The sequence below is a fragment of the Trachemys scripta genome, chromosome 5, assembly GCF_013100865.1.
Source record: "Trachemys scripta elegans isolate TJP31775 chromosome 5, CAS_Tse_1.0, whole genome shotgun sequence".
NCBI classification, from domain to species: Eukaryota; Metazoa; Chordata; order Testudines; family Emydidae; genus Trachemys; species Trachemys scripta.
Window position 1 is genome coordinate 114,893,210 of NC_048302.1, and position 16,628 is coordinate 114,909,837.

At 41.9% G+C, this 16,628-nt stretch overlaps 1 protein-coding gene across 2 annotated transcripts in view; it reads right to left on the bottom strand.

Annotated features, from left to right (window-relative positions):
* The window catches only part of CRMP1 (collapsin response mediator protein 1), a 62,181-nt gene that overhangs the window by 23,573 nt on the left and 21,980 nt on the right, over positions 1-16,628 (bottom strand). For both annotated transcript variants that reach the window (XM_034771850.1, XM_034771851.1), the window contains exons 2-4: positions 10,764-10,852; positions 4,114-4,298; positions 1,413-1,577 (exon numbers count right to left, since the gene is read on the bottom strand). In XM_034771850.1, the coding sequence (XP_034627741.1) occupies positions 1,413-1,577; positions 4,114-4,298; positions 10,764-10,852 (439 nt within the window). The remainder of the gene's footprint in view (positions 1-1,412; positions 1,578-4,113; positions 4,299-10,763; positions 10,853-16,628) is intronic.

Here is a 16,628-nt window from a genome sequence, read left to right on the forward strand (position 1 = left end):
ATCATATTTGTATTGAAAACTCAAATTTCTATACTGGGAGCAAACTATTAACCCAGTTGTCTGCACCTGGCTCTTAATGTAAGCCCTCAAGCACATACTAGAGCCATTTGTGAGCCAGCTCCGGAAAATAACAGCTAATCTTTGATACACGCTGCAGTACGCTTGCTTGATAGTAAATCCAGCTGAAACTAGATTTAAATCCACATGATCAATCCTCTGCCCCTGCTATCATCTTTGATTTGGCACTGTCAACAATGGCAAATGCTGTCAGCCTGTAAAATCAGCCCTATTATAAAAAGCATTTTAAAATTAGCTACATTTTGCCCAAATTGTACATAATCCTGAGGATTAAAGACTTTAAAGGTCGATAGAAAATTTTGTGGCCTAAAATCTGGTTACAAAGCAGGTGTACTGTTACAGTCGTGCTGCTCAGGATGAAAGCTCCTATATTACTCCATATATGTGGTTTCTGGTGTCTACACAGTAAACAAGCTCTGCTTTGTTTGTATATTTATACAGTACAGTTCTATTTAAATAGAGCTTCTCAGATTTGGTCCATCATAACTCTCTACAAGGGACACTGCATGTATGTATTTGGCTTTCTGATGCATATGTAGTCCAGATTATACTTTTAGCAATAAATACCTAATTGGTTCCCAGGAACTCTGAGTGCACATGAACAAATGGGTAATGAACTATGTAAATGTGTGTTTTGTGGGAACAACTTAGGCACCTAGACCAAGATTTTTTTTAAAAAGCATCTAAAGTTAGACTCCGAAATAAGTAACCTGATTTTCATAAGTATTGGGCCTCCACTATCTTCCAGAGGGAGCTGCTGAGTGGTCAGCAGTTCTGAAAATCAGGTCTCTACTGCAGATGCCTAAATGTGGATTTAGAATCCTAACTTTAGGCTCCAAGTTTTGAAAATCTTGGCCTTAATTTTGAAAATTAGCCATATATTTCCCAATTTCATGTCAAAGCAGGTAAAGTGCCATGTGGCATTGTTGTTCAAAGATGAATAGCCTATGACAACTGTCCAAGCACTGAAGGTTGGTCTCCTAATTTTGTTATCTTAATATAAGGCCTGCCTTGCACTTTGCATAGCGTTATTTCCATCTGTCAAGTGCTACCATTTTTATCAGATAACATTTTCCCCTTGCTGATCTGAATTCTCCTCATCTGTACTGGCCTATCTCTACTGCCTCTAATGGAGTTACTCCTGATTAATAGCAGTGCATGGAGTTTCAGACCCACTTTACACAGAGGCAAATGAATGCAAAGGTTCATGGCCAGGGTATCTAATACCTATATGCCTCTTTTGTGGGAAATAACAGGACTATCTGGAGTACTTCAGAATTGAGCATTTGCACATTGCTTAGAGAAATGAAAACATTTTATTTTCATTAATTAACCTTTATCTTGCACCAGGATATCCAGCTCTTCTCGGATCCCATCATACCAGTTAGTGATATCCACATGGAGAGAGTAATCACAACAGGATTTGGTGTCAGCTGCCTCATGCCACTTTTCAAATGAGGTCAATAAACTCACCCCGGCTTCAGGGACCACGTGATCAACTGAAATATAGATGAAGCACCTGTTACACAAATTGCACACATTTCCTATTCTGCAGTTTCAGTGATTATCTACAGTGAACCTACAACAAAGCAGGCTTTTCATTGGCACGGTGTAAATTGCAGGATGTGGGACAGATACAGACCTCTCAAGTATTCCAGCTTTTGCAGAACATTCTGCATTGAAGCTGAATCTAGCAACCTGTTTTGCTATACCATCAAGTCAGGAAATGTGTGTGTGTGAGTGAGAGAGAGAGAGATCTAAACACCCTGTAGCTTAGTGAAGGTGCACTGAGCTGGTATGCAGGAGATCATGAATTCTGGTCTCTACTGACTGACATTTACATTCCTATGCACTTCATAACTCTTATTATTGACCAAGGCCTTATACCCTTTTCTAGAAGGCTGTCATGAATTAGCCCATTCTGCTTTGCCAATAAATTAATGAAGAGCTCTTCAGGCAGCATTGGGAACAAAACCCAAGGCTCCAAAATATAAGATTCAAGTCTTAACCACTCAGTCACACTGGCTTTCACAATCAGGGTGATAATGACTGGGACTAATGATGCATGTAGAATTACTCATGTTTGCAAGGTTGGGTTCTACTTGAATAATGAAAACACAGCAAGGTGTACTGTATCTTAACATATGCAAACCTTATGGTGTATTACTGAATGTATAGAATTGAGCCTTTTACTGGGCATTTTTCAATTTTGAAAAAAGGAAAAGCACATTAAGAAACTTCACACTATTAATAAAGTAGAGAAATCCTTAAATTAAACAGTCCTAGCAGCTACATTAAATAAACTAAATAACTTCCAAAAGGAAAAGTACAGCTATTTAACTATTATCCAGAAATAAATCTGTTTTAACCTCTTCATTGATGCAAATGTACTGAATATAGCTGGCAGGTCCCACCTCATGTTCTTAATGCATTTGAACTTTTCATTGATTACAATAGAGCAGCCATTTAAAACATCTACACAAACATGTAGTGGAGTCCAGCAAAGAGACGCTTAAGTGAATGCTGTTCTGCCATCTTTACTGGAATATACTGTACAATATTATCAACCTGCTTAAAAGTGAATCTGCTTTTCCAATCCAGAGAGGATGGAAATAAATGCCTATTTAGACTTTCTAAACAGGCTAAAAGATATGGGTGCATCTAACTGAAGAAAATATACTAAAAATCAACTCTTTCCACTATTAAAAAACAATAATGTATTATGTGCCTATTTCCATGGCCTTTTGCTGCATGACATACATTCAAAGCAAAGTACCATTCCCCACCAACCACTCCCAAGTCAAAAGGAACAAAACTCCATGGGGCAGCACAAGACAGCTTTGGCAATTTACTCCAGTTGAGGATCTGCCCCACATAATCTTAATCCAGAGCCAAGCAAATGCTAGGCAGAAAAGATGAGGCTTGCTCGGCAATCTGATGCACAAAGGATGAGTTTAACAGCCCAGAACCCCTTACCAGAACATCCTGCTTCCAGGATGTAGCTGTAAGCAGGCTTCAGACCTCCCTGGTCTCATATCGGATTCCTTATACCACTATTTTATTATTTTCCAAATTTTTACCAGTATCTGATATTACACTGTAAGCACAACAGTTTACTAGAATTGTTGCTTTGCATTGTTACTGCACTGTATAAACCGATAAAAAAATTCAGTGATAGCAAGTATAGTAAATCTCATGCTTGTTATGTGAGAGAAATCCAGGATACACTTGTAGAGCCGGCTTGACATAAATAACTTCCCAATCATGCCCACTAAGAAATAAGGCAAGGCGAATGGATAGTTAAGTTGTATATAGGGGCTTGAAAAGTAGTATGCTGGAGTCAGGATGTCTGTGCTAGCTAACATAAGCAGCTATACCCTAATGCTAGGGACAACTGACAAGATAAATCTCAAATTAAAGAACAGGTTCCCACATGAACAGCACATGGAGAGAGCATGCTGGATTGGTTCCTGCAAAGTAACCAAGCCAACCCAAAAATGTGTGATGTAATGTATAGCAAATGCAATGGAATCTGCAAATTTATATAAAGGAAGAAGTATTCTCTGTAACTTTGGATGTGTGGTACGCGCTATACTCACCTCCTACGCTTGAGTCTGATCAACTCAACATAGCTTTGCTGTTTGCCAGATAAAGGAAAGTAAGTGACAAAATCTGGAGTCAAACTAAGTGTTTTGGTTCTCAGAGAAATGGATGAAATGTTCTCCCAGAAGCAGACATGGTGCTCTGGATAAGTCGGGTAGAAAAAGTTTCAGAGGGAATCCCAACAACACTACCCTAGGTGCGGCTGCTTTTTCTAAGGGTAACCTCATTTTTCATGTTGATCCTGGTAAAGTTGTCTACAGTAATCAGTGGAGATTCCAGCCTCACAAGACCCAGACATTGATCTGATCTTAAATGACTTCTGAAACCAGCGATGTAGAATATACACAGATAAACCCAGTGAACTGAAAACAGCAGGTTACGCTCAGCCCCAAGACAGTTAGATTTGAGAGGTGAGAGTGTTTTAGTACTTACTGATCATGGTGGTACCGCCTGCTAGAGCTGCTTTTGTGCCTTGATAGAAGTCATCAACAGCGGTCATTCCTTGGTAGGGTTTTTGTAGGTAAGTGTTGACATCGATTCCCCCGGGGATAACCATACGTCCATTAGCCTCAATGGTCTTTACTCCACCAGGAACAATCAAATTCTCTCCTATTTGTCTAAACAGCAGGAAAAGCACAAGGAAATTTCCAGACAAAAACTAAATTAAGATAGAATCAAGATTGAGAGCGCATATCAGTAATTTTGTATTATTAATATTTGTATTACCATATATTACAGGGAAGTTGCAATTATTTCAACACCAAACACTGTAAACCCAAAACATTCAAAACTAAGATTAAACTTAAAAGAAATTCAATTCATTTTAAAGTATGAAAATGCAGTTACGGCACCGAAACAAACTGTAGTCACAGCTTCTTCAAACTTCTCCTATAGTTAAAACTCAATCTTGTGCATAGGCTATATTTCAATATATGTGAATTAAAGGTCCTGTAATTCCCCTTATAATTCTTCATAACTGAAAGCTTCTTCTTCAGTAGAAATCTCAACCCTGTCTTACAGTGACACCATGCAAAATCCATACAATCACAAGGAACGAATTTTAGTGTTTGTGGACTCCACTTAGATTAAAACTGATTTTTAAAAATGTGTTTGATTTCAAAAATTATTAATCCCTCCTGGGGTCACAACAAGGCAAAGTTATGTTACTATGGGTACCACAAACCTGCATTTCCACAGCTCAGCTTGCTTGGATTTGTTTTTTGGTTAACATTAACTGTGAACTTCCTGGGCTTATACTATTTTGTTTTAGGATAATTACCACACCGCTGTAATGTAGTTTGCCCTAAATTTCTGATACATATTCTTAGCCCTAATTCTCTTTCAATATAGATTTTCTGTGGATAAGATAATATTTACGTGCATGTATATATGAACTCATCCAAGACACACACAGATCCTGAATTTATTTTGCGCAACATTAAAACGCAGTAGCTACCCATGAAGTGAAACTTGGCAACTGTTTAACAGCCTGTAGCAACAATTTAGGATGGGAAATGAATATAACTATTAATTATACCCAGGGGAAACTACTAGTAATTACTCAAACTGGAATTTGGCCAAACAACCAGAGTTAAAAAAAAACACAGGAGATCAAGAGCTCATTTTTACATCTCATCCAAAGGACTCCACATCCAACAGCACCGTGTCCCATACTACAGTGGGGCACAGGGCTTGGTTCTAGTCTAAGGGAAGAGCACCAGTTTCTGAATTAACCACACTGCTTCCTGCAATATCTGGAATTTTGCTCGAAGTCTCCATTCTAAGTACTAACCAAGCTTAGCTAGTGAGAGCTGATGTTAGCTCAGCGTGAGGCCATATAGCTGTGTGTGTAAATGCCCAATAGTCACCCAAATGTTGCATTACACTGGGAGATATGCTGTAACATGTTTACAACTATGATAAATATTAATGTAGCTAATTATAGAGTGGAAAAATAGATAGGGAATTAGTACAGATGCATGAATGCAAGCAGACCAGCACAACAGGTTACACAAAAGGGACTTAAGATGCTTCGGGATTCTTCAAATTTGAATTGCAAAGAAATATCACAAGGTACTCAACAAATGAAAATAGGGGGAAGATCATCAGCTTGTTTAAATCAGTTCCACTGCAAACAATAGAGAAATGCTAAGTCAATTTACACCAGATGATCTTTCGTCCCTAACGTTATAATCAGAGCTACACTGCTTTCTCTGTGCAGTGTTTGTGTGGTAAAGAGATCTGAGAATGGAAAAAAGAGCCAAGATCCATCTCCTTTAAATTCTACTTTGAAACAAGAATAACATTCTAAAGACTACCTGTGAACACTGTGAAAAACAAGAAAACTAAAAAATAAAAGTAAGCTGGTTTTATTTCCCCCGTAAAAATATCATCTTTTCAGACCCTGGTTCAACAAAGCACTTAAGCACATGCTTTGCTGAAAAAAGATGGGCTTTGGGATGTGCTTAAAGTTAAGCATTTAAACACATGCTTAAGTCCCACTGAAGTCCAAGAGTGTTATGCATGTGTAGAAGTGCTTTGCTGAACCAGGGCCTGAGCCATTCTCACTCCCTTGCAGAGCATCAGCTTCCTCAACATTTGTTAGTCTCTAAGGTGCCACAAGTACTCCTGTTCTTCTTTTTGCGGATACAGACTAACACGGCTGTTACTCTGAATTCCTCAACATTGCTGCACTCCATTACTGTATGTTGAAGTGAATGGATTTCACTACACTTGGCTTGTGCAGATAGCAAGGTGGTGTCTCACTTCTAGTGTTGCCACCCAGGTTAAGCCTGCTGGAAGGAGGCTGATCCTCACTGGCATTGCTCAGTGGTTTTTATTCTCTTTGTCTAGAACGCTGAGCAAGAGGTGGTGTGTCAGGCTTCTTGAACAGTTCATTTTGGAATAATATTTGTATGCTAATGAGAAAGTGGGGTCATTTAGTTGCTGCTTATAAGTGAGAGAGAAAGTGAATGATGCTGATAGTTGTATTCTAGCTACCATGCAAATGCCTCCAGACACCATTTGATGCACCAGTAATCATTAGCAAATTACAAGGTTCACCTCTCAAACAGTTGTCATGATCTATAATTTCCTGTGAACAAAGCAAGATGACTAGGGCATAATGTAGAGACCCCAATCCTGAATCCACTTACTCACATGCTTAAATTTATGCACATGAAAAATCCCCATTGAGCTCGGTGCGGTTACTCAGATTTGTGAGCAAAGGGTGGGATCCACGCAGCTACTTAGGCACCTAAGTCCCATTTTTAGGAGCCCAAGTCCTGTTTTTAGGCACCACTGCAATCCACAAGACACCCACATGGCTGCTGCCTAACCATGTAGGTGCCTATGTTTTTTTCTTCTGGGTATAGAGCCTCACTCTAGGCAGCCTCTCTCTAGGCCTGAGCATGTGCACTACTGCCTCATGATAAGCACCCGGAGGCTTATATCCCGCCTAAGCCCCACAGTGATTCACAGACTGGGGGAGACTAGTGTTTGGCTGGCCAAGTCATGCACAGGGGCCCAAATCCTGTAAGCAGCTTCTGTGCATGCCTACTGGATTGGGCCCCTCAGACAAGTTCACACAGAACAGCTGCAGGAGCAAGGCCTCCCTTGTAATCGTTAACCCAATGGTTAGGGTACTCACTCAGGGCATGGGAGACCCCTGATTCAAGCCCCCACCCCTTGAGGGGGAGAAGGGATATGAACAGGAATCCGCCACCTCTTAGCTGAGTGCCTGAGGCACAGGGCAATAGAATCATTCTAACTCGTTCTGTGGCCCACGTCATATTTAAGAATGCCATTGTTTAATTAAAATGGAACAACTTCAGCAGGAGAGATTGAGGGAGCCCCACATCCGAATACTCCATAGCCTCATAGTTGGGGCACTTACCTGAGAGGTGGCAGAGCCCTGTTCAAATGCTTTCTCTCCTACCGAGGAGCGGGGACATGAACCAGGGGTTTCCCACATCCTGGGTAAGTACCCTACCGCTGAGCTAAAGACTATAAGGGACATTCTTGTCCTCCTCCTCTCCCCCCAGCTGTTTTGTTGAATGTCCCACATGCATCTTAGGTGGCCAAGCTCTTATCTTCCCCTAGTTTGTGGATCACTAGCAGAGCTAGGCACTTCCCTGCAGCCCAGACTTAGGCGCCTGTCTCCCTGAGAGGGGCAGGGCTTAGCACATACCCCTCTGGTTGATGTCTCCCATTGGCTAGTTTAGACAGCTCCCCCACTGCCATGCTGGCTTTGTGAATCGCAATCTATTGCATTGTATATGGAGCCTGAGCACCTCCCTCAGGTTTTGCAGATCACAGTGTTTGTTCCTGTGATTTTCTAAGTGCCTAAAAGTTAGGAGCCATGATGCTCAGTTTTGCAACACTTAAGTCCCTTTGTGGATCCCACCTGAAGTGTTTGCAGGATCGGAGCCTAAAATTCACAATGGATTTCAGACCTCAAGGTAGATCAAAGGTCAACCTCAATTGTTTTATTATATGACATGCTTACAACACTCCACAGAGAATGTGCATCTGAACAAAAAAGGGTAGCACTAAGGTGAAGTAAAACACTTATTAAAGGAATGCTAATCGTCTGATGGTGCAAACCAACATGGGTGTTTTTGTTAGCTCCAATTAAAATAAGATTTTCTTGGGATTTAAGCACTCCTGTTTCCTTTTTGCAATGGACATGTCCAGTGCAGAGCAACTGCACAAGAGTCAGAAAGGGAAATTGACTAGAAAGAATCATAAAACAGAATAGTCTTTCATTGTCCAGGATGAATGAGGTGCATTACATTGTTTATATTCTTTCTGTTGTAATAATCTATGGAATTATTAACAACACAGGGATGGATAATTCTTTAAAGAACATATTTTTTAGTCTGACAGTGTCCATCTACAAAAAAGGAACTCCTAAGACAGGGAAACAGTGTATGTTCTTATCAGTTTAATAATTCAAATTTTCTGTATCGTTTCTTTTTTCTAAATATTCTCTAATAATATTTATTGATTGTTATTTTTTCAGGCACTAACTTTTGGCCTCTGGAGACCTGCATATGTCACAAGTGAAGAAAGTTTGGTGGTCACAAACTAGTCTATTGGCTATTTGTGAATATCACAACATTTGTGCACTTCCACAATTCAGCAAAACTAGCAATATTTCTTCTCCGCCAAGGCCCAGAGTGGGAAGCACAGAACTGCACGAGGAACCTTGCACCTCAACTGTCTGCATCTATTCAAGGCTATCAGAAACATGAGTTTCTGAAGCAATATGTTTATCCAAAGAGAATTTGTATTGTTCCTGCAGCTGGCATCCTGAAGTTGTTGCAGGTTCTCTCTATTTAATTTAGTAGATGATTTAGGGCCTAATCTTGCTGTGACAGTCTATACTATTATGGTCATCACTTTTACAAGACTATGATATATTTTGTACAAAATATGCCTTGTAAGGTATCATTTGAAAAGTCACAACCTGCTGAGTATTATAGTCCCAGTAAAATGTTTGTATCGACACTATATGTAAAATTATAAGATTCTTACTATGTACCATTGTTCTAACATGCTCCAAGGTTCAGACAAGCAGGTCCAAACCAGTCTCTCAGAGACAAAGGCTCACTGGCACCCCAGACAGGTGTTAAAAAGCGATCACTGGCTTAAACAGCCATTCTTCAGCACCGAGAAGGTGTAAACGAGAAAACTACATTCATCTCAGAGATAGCTCGAACCTCACATACACAAGAAACTGTTTGTCTGCACCCAGATATGTGTGTGGGGGGGCAATCTTCAAAGAGGGGAGAGGGGTATAAGTATGTGAAACAGTGGCTTTCACCTCACTTCTCCTCCCATCTCTCTGCTCATGACATCAACCAACACCTGAAATGACTCGGAACTAGGAGAGGGGTCCCTGGCTGACAGGAAATCCATCCTGTAAAACTATTACAATTTGTGGTGAGAGAAAGAGACTTGCTTTAAATCCTACTAGCTTGTTAAAGTTTAGGAATTCGCTTGTGTTTTTATTTCTTTTGTAACCAATTCTGACTTTATGCCTTATCACTTGTAATTCTTTAAAATCCATCTTTCTGTAGTTAATAAACTTATCTTATTGTTTCATCTTAACCAGTGTGTTTGGATTAGGCTGTGTGGGAAACTCCACTTGAGACAACAAGGTTGGAGCATAATCATTTTCCTTTGTTGAAATGACGGACCCACTATGAGCTTGTCCTGTCCAGAAGGGTTCTGTACAGTACAAGATGCACATTTCTGTGGTCAAGGCTGGGACTAAGAACATGCAGGTGTCACCCTGTATGTAACTCATGAGTGGCTGGGAGAGCATTCATGTATTCAGCTGGGAGTTATTTTACATGAGAGTGGCTGTGTATAAGCAGGACTCCTAGTGGTGGCAGTTCACAGTAAAGCAGTGTAAAAGACTGTAGAGCTGATGGGATATAGCTATTCAATAGTCCAGACTGTACCCTGAGGAAGGTGACACCTGCCCATTTCTATATAAGTGTGTAAGAAGAGGGAACACAAAGCATATATATTCAGTGCACAAGCAGCGGTGTAGACAATGTTGGTGTACAAGAGAGCAGCTGTATATGTACATGGGACACACACTAGGGGTTCCGTGTGAGAAAAGGTGCCTATGTAGGGGCTCAGTATCCACATACAGCACAAAATGGCACCAATATCAGCAAGTGAAATTGCTGTACTAAGCACCCCACAGCACATTGAGCCAGTAACCGTTCATCTTCGCCTGGGATCTCTTGCACTAGATGCACCTGACAGCTTGGCTGGACTTGTGCTACTACCTGCACTGCACAGGCTTTGGCATAGACTAAGTCCTGTCAGAAGTAACTGAGAATGGACCCATTGCAGGTGCAAAGAACTCCAGTCACACTGACTGATGGAATCTTCTACCTGTCTGACACTAGCAAAGATGAAAAGCAGATTTTTATAATAAATAAAATATTCCTCTACAACATACAACATTAACAGGCATCCACAGAGGTGTGCAGGCAGTAGGAGTCAAGCTCACTATCATGATTAATATGCATGCAAAAATGTTCAGTATTTTAAAAACTAACTTTATCAGTCCATCTTCCAGGTATATGTCTGCATAGAAGGAGTAGTCATCATTGATAATTCTTCCACCTTTAATGAGCAGTCGATCACTCTGAGGGAAAAAAAAAGAAGAAACATTTATGAAGTAAACAAAAATGGAATCAAGTCAAATAGCACAAACCTAACCTTTATACCATGAACCCATTAACATCAGAAGTGCCAGGAATGCTAGTTCATACCAGGGGTGGCCAAACTTACTGGCCCTCCAAGCAACATACGACAATCTTCAGAAGTTCGAGAGCCAGGGCACACCTGCTTCAGCCCCACTCCTGCTGAAGTCCCAAACTGTTGATTAGCACATCCAGCAGCGTGTGTTCAGGTGCTCGTCCGCACCCCCGCTGCTTTGCGGCCATGGTGCTCCTGCAGCTGCTCCCGGAACCCTCCTGCTGGCTGTGCAGAATGTGGGGAGGGGAGGAGGAAAGGAGGGTGCTGATGTTAAGGTATCCCCCTCCCCCAACCCCTGTAGCCCATCTCCACAGAGCAAGGTAAAGGGGACAGGGCTCATCAGGACTCGCAGTAGCTCTGAGATCTGAACAAGCCTTCTGGTGAGTGCCTTAAAGAGACAGTGCATGGTCTCTTAGAGACTTCCCCAGCAGCCAGCACACACAATCTCTGTCTGTCTGTCTGTCTCTCTCTCTTTCACACACACACAGAGTCTCTCCCCCTGCCCATGTACCCATCTCTGCAGAGCAGGGGAGGGGGACACGGTTCAGGAGGAGGAAAGCTTTCAGTGACTGCCTTAAAGAGTCAGCGGATGGGCGTCTCTCAGAAACTTCCCCAGCAGCCAGCACACACACAGTCTGTGTGTGTCACACACACACACACACACACAGTCACACATACACACAGTGTCCGTGTGTTGCGCACACATACACACAGGGTCCTGTCGCACACCTCACAACACTGTTGTTATCGTGGTTATTTCTTGGAACTTCCTGCAATGCCCATATATTCTCTGTAATTTTATTCTTTCAAAGTGTGTTATTTTAGTTTTTTGAGTGATCTATGCATTTCATTTCTCTCTTACACTTAAGTGTAATTCTTTGAGTAGTGAGTTCTAAAATGCCTAAGTTGTACTGGCTGGAGTAATTATCCCAACTGGTAACTTTTAAAAAATATATATTATATCTAGGTTTTTTGTTTCTACTGATGGCGCACATCCACACATTACCTTGATGCACATAACAAAATGTATTCCGCACATGGGTGGAACATTGGTGCCGAGTCCCAGCAGGTGCACCCCGCAGGCTGAAGACCCAGATGCCCCTATCCCACCACCCCGCTGCAAGGCAGAGGTCCTGAGCTCCACCCCCCATCCTCCCGGTTTGGTAGGTGGAGAAGGGGGGGCATGGAGGGCTCCGCGAGCCACACTTTAATGGTAAAAGGGACACATGTGGCTCACGAGCCACAGTTTGGCCACTCATGGTTTATACATTCCACCTATCGTGTTGTAATTATGCCACCTGAAAAGCATATATTTTCTGAGTTTTGTGTCTGGGTTTTAGTCTCATCACTCCCATCAAAGTGATGCCATCAAGATGAAAACCACATACCATTTTTTATAAATCCTACCTGTGTCACTAATAGCACCTCATATCATTAACAATGACAAATGAGATAACTGAGCCTTCCACCTTATCATAGAATCATAGAAATACAGGGCTGGAAGGGACCTCCAGAAGTCATCAAGTCCAGCCCCCTGTGCTGAGGCAGGACCAAGTAAACCTAGACCATCCCTGACAGGTATCTGTCCAAGCTGTTCTTAAAATCCTCCAATGATGGGGATTCCACTATCCCTTATAAATAGAAAGTTGTTCCTAAAATCTCACCTAAATCTCCCTTGCTGCAGATTAAGCCCGTTACTTCTTGTCTTATCTTCAGTGGACATGGAGAACAATTGATCACAGTCCTTTTTATAACAGCCATTAACATATTTGAAGACTCTTATCAGGTCTCCCCCTCAGTCTTCTTTTCTTAAGACTAAACAGAACCAGTTTTTTTAACCTTTCCGCATAGGTGAGGTTTTCTAAAACTTTTACCATTTTTGTTGCTCTCCTCTGGAATCTCACCCAGAATTGGACACAGTACTCCAGCAGAGTCCTCACCAGGGCCAAGCAAAGCAGGACAATTACCGCTCGTGTCTTACATACAACACTCCGGTTAATACACTCCAGAATATTAGCTTTTTTTGCAACTGCATCAGACTGTTGACTTAATTTGGGATCCACTGTAACCCCCAGCTCCTTTTCATCCCTACTATCACCTAGCCAGTTCTTCCCCATTTTGTAGTTGTATATTTGATTTTTCCTTCCTAAGTGAAGTACTTTGCACTTTTTTTTGTTGAATTTCATCTTGTTGAATTCAGACCAATTTGTCAAGGTTGTTTTGAATTCTAATCCTGTCTTCCAGAGTGCTGGCAACCCTTCCCAGTTTGGTGTCATCTGCAAGTTTTATAAGCATACTCTCCACTCCATTACCCAAGCTATTAATGAAAATATTGAATTTTACTGGACTCAGGACTGACCCCAGTAGAACCTCATTAGATATGCCCTCCCATTTTGACAGTGAATCATTGATAACTACTCTTTGAGTAGAGTCTTTCAACTAGGTATTCATCCACTTTATAGTAATTTAATCTAGACCACATTTCCCTAGTTTTCTTATGATAATGTATTGTGTGACTGTGTCAAAAGCCTTTCTAAAATTAAGCTGTATCACATCTACTTCTTTCCCCCTATCCACCAGACCAGTAACCCTGTCAAAGAAAGAAACTAGGTTGCTTTGGCATGATCTGTTCTTGACAAATCCATGCTGTCTATTCCTTATAATCCTATTATCCTCTAGGTGCTTAGAAACAGATTGTTTAATAATTTGATCCAGTATCTTTCCAAGTATTGAAGTTAGGCTGACTGGTCTATAATTCCCCAGGGTCCTTCTTGTTCCCCCTTTTTAAAGATAGGTACTAGGTTTTCCCTTCTTCAGTCCTCTTGCACCTCACCTGTCTTCCAAGAATTCTAAAAGATAATTGTTAATGGTTCCAAGATTGCTTCAGCTAGTTACTTAAATTAAGATGAATTTCATCAGGCCCTGCTGACATGAATACATCCAACTATCTAAATATTCTTTAACTTGTTCTTTCCCTATTTGTGTTGAGTATCTGGTCACCATTAACCTTTTAAGTGAGGGCTGAAGCAAAATGGGCATTAAACACGTCAAGCTTCTTGATGCAGCAGTTAGCTCTCCTTCCTGCTAAGTAGAAGACCTACACTTTCCGTCCTCTTTCTCTTGGTCCTAATGTATTTAAAGAACCTCTTCTTATTGTCTTTTATGTCCTTTGCTAAGTATAACTCATTTTGTGCCTTAGCCTGTCTGATTTTGTCCCCATATGCGTGTGCTATTCTTTTGTATTCGTCTTTAGCAATTTGTCCATGTTTCCACATTTTGTAGGATTCCTCTTTGATTTTCAGGTCATTAAAGAGTTCTTGGTGGAGCCATTTGGGCCCTTTACTATTCTTCCTATCTTTCCTTCACATTGGGATAATTTGCAGTGGTGCCTTTAATATTGTCTCCTTGAGAAACTGCCAGCTGAAATCCTTTTTCCTTTAGATTTTCTTCTAATAGGACCTTACCTACCTGCTCTCAGAGTTTGTTAAAATCTGCTTTTTTGAAGTCCAATTGTCCTTATTTTGCCACTCTCGGTTTTCTTTCCTTAGAATCATGAAATCTATCATTTCATGATTACTTTCACACAAATTGCCTTTCACTTTCAGATTCCCACCCAATTCCTCGCTGTAGGTCAGAATCGAGTCTAAAATGGCTGTCCCCCTGCTTACTTCCTCCACTTTTTGAAATACAAAAGTTCCCAATACATTCCAATAATTTATTGGAAATTTTATTTTGCCATATTACTTTTCCAACAGATGTCTTTTCCAGCCTTGATGTCACCCATTGACATACAGCCCAGATGGCAGCGGACTAAAATTTGTTACCACCTGATGGATGGCCAATGTGAAATGAGTTTGGTGGTCACAATCTAGTTCCTAGAGGACAAATGTCCACAAATGCCAAAACCATTACATACGGTAGTAATTTTCAGTCTTCGGACAGATCATTCTACAACTCCTTAATGCCACTACCATACTGTAAAGGAGCCTTAAAGGGAAAAGAATCACCCCCAGGACAATTCCCTCAACACAAGAGCAGCATAGACCTAGCTTATATGGCCCTACAATGCCCACTTTATAGCCCCTATCATAGGGCCAGCCAAGGTCAGGCCTAGAGTTGGAAATACAAGTAATGGCCAGAGAGTCTGTACTCCAGCAGTTTTTGGTCCCAGAGCAAACTATTGGCTACGGTGGGGAAGTTGCCTTAACTAACAGCAGCCCAGTAAAACCCAACTGTGCTGGTTTCCCAGAGAAGCCAAGAATATGCACCTTTCCCCTGCCCCCTCCCCGATCTACACATTCTATGCTGTGCCTCATGAGAGACAACACAGAATCTGGTCTCTGGCTGACGGTCTCAGCAGATAAGTCAAGGACTTAATGGACATGGAGACGGAACTACCTTCTCACCCCTCCAGGTGATCCCTCCCGATTCATTTCAGGGCACATTAGTCATGCAGTTCAGGAAAGTCTGCACTGCTGCTGCCTGCTGAGTAGCCATTCTGTGAAGGGAACAGTTCAGTCTCCAGGGCTAGATTTAATTGCACTGTCACATGGCACTGCTGCGGGGCGAGCTCTGAGCGGGCTACAGCCAGCCCAACCAAACTCGGCTGTGCAACGTGAGTGCTTGGGAACCGAGTGAAAGTGACTGGTTTACCAGTAAACAGACTGGTTTACTGACTTGACTTGCCTTCACTGCCCAAGCCGAGTGACCTGCATAAAGGGGAAAATGAATTAGTTTTCTGAGGGAGCTAATTCTCTGCATGTCTTTATATGTGAATCCAGTGTTGAGTAAGGGCTCTAGCAGCGATGTGCAAGGGAATTAATAGGGGGAAAGAGTTCCCATGAAAAACCAGGAGCCAATCAGGGTCCCTGTTCCATACCCCCCTGCAATCTAAAAGAGCCTCCCATGGTGCAGAGCTATACCTTGTCACAATGCCACAGGGCCTACAGAGCTGGTCAGCAGCAGAAAGCGGGAGCCTGCTGAGTATGTCCCATATGCACTCCACCATCCCCCTTCCCGCCCAGAATTTCAAAGAGCACAGGGAAAGAGAGGGAGCAAGTGCCATGCAATCTCTCTTGGGAGGTAAAGCATGCTCCATTCCCTGTAGTCTACCAGCTCTGCAGGTTGGTATGAGACGAGGAGAGGGAAAGAGTGAGTTCTGACCTGAATGAGCATTGGAGTTACACACACATATATCCACAACTGACCGTTACTTTTGTAACAACTAACTCAGCATGTTTGCACTTCCCTTGGCCTCAGCTGTAAAAGTAAGTTGGTTTTAGTCAGGTTTCCGATTCTGATGTATTAGCATCCCGCAGCAGTGTTTGGATTTTGAACACTGCAGGCAAACATGTAACTATACAGCGCTCTTACAAAGTCATTTAAAAAATCATCAATAGGGCATATATAAAACCCATAAAAATCCTAAACTAATTGCTAGTATCCTTTTAAAGTTGATGAAAGCTGAATTACTAAAAGTAGGGTTACCATATTTCAGCAAGCAAAAAAGAGGACGGGAGGAGCCCCGCCCTAGCCCCTCCCACTTCCCGCCCCCCCAGAACCTCCAACCCGCCCCCCGTTCCTTGTCCCCTGACTGCCCCCTCCTGGGACCCCTGCCCCTAACTGCCCCCCGGGATTCCTCTACGACCGAAAGATCGGAGAGG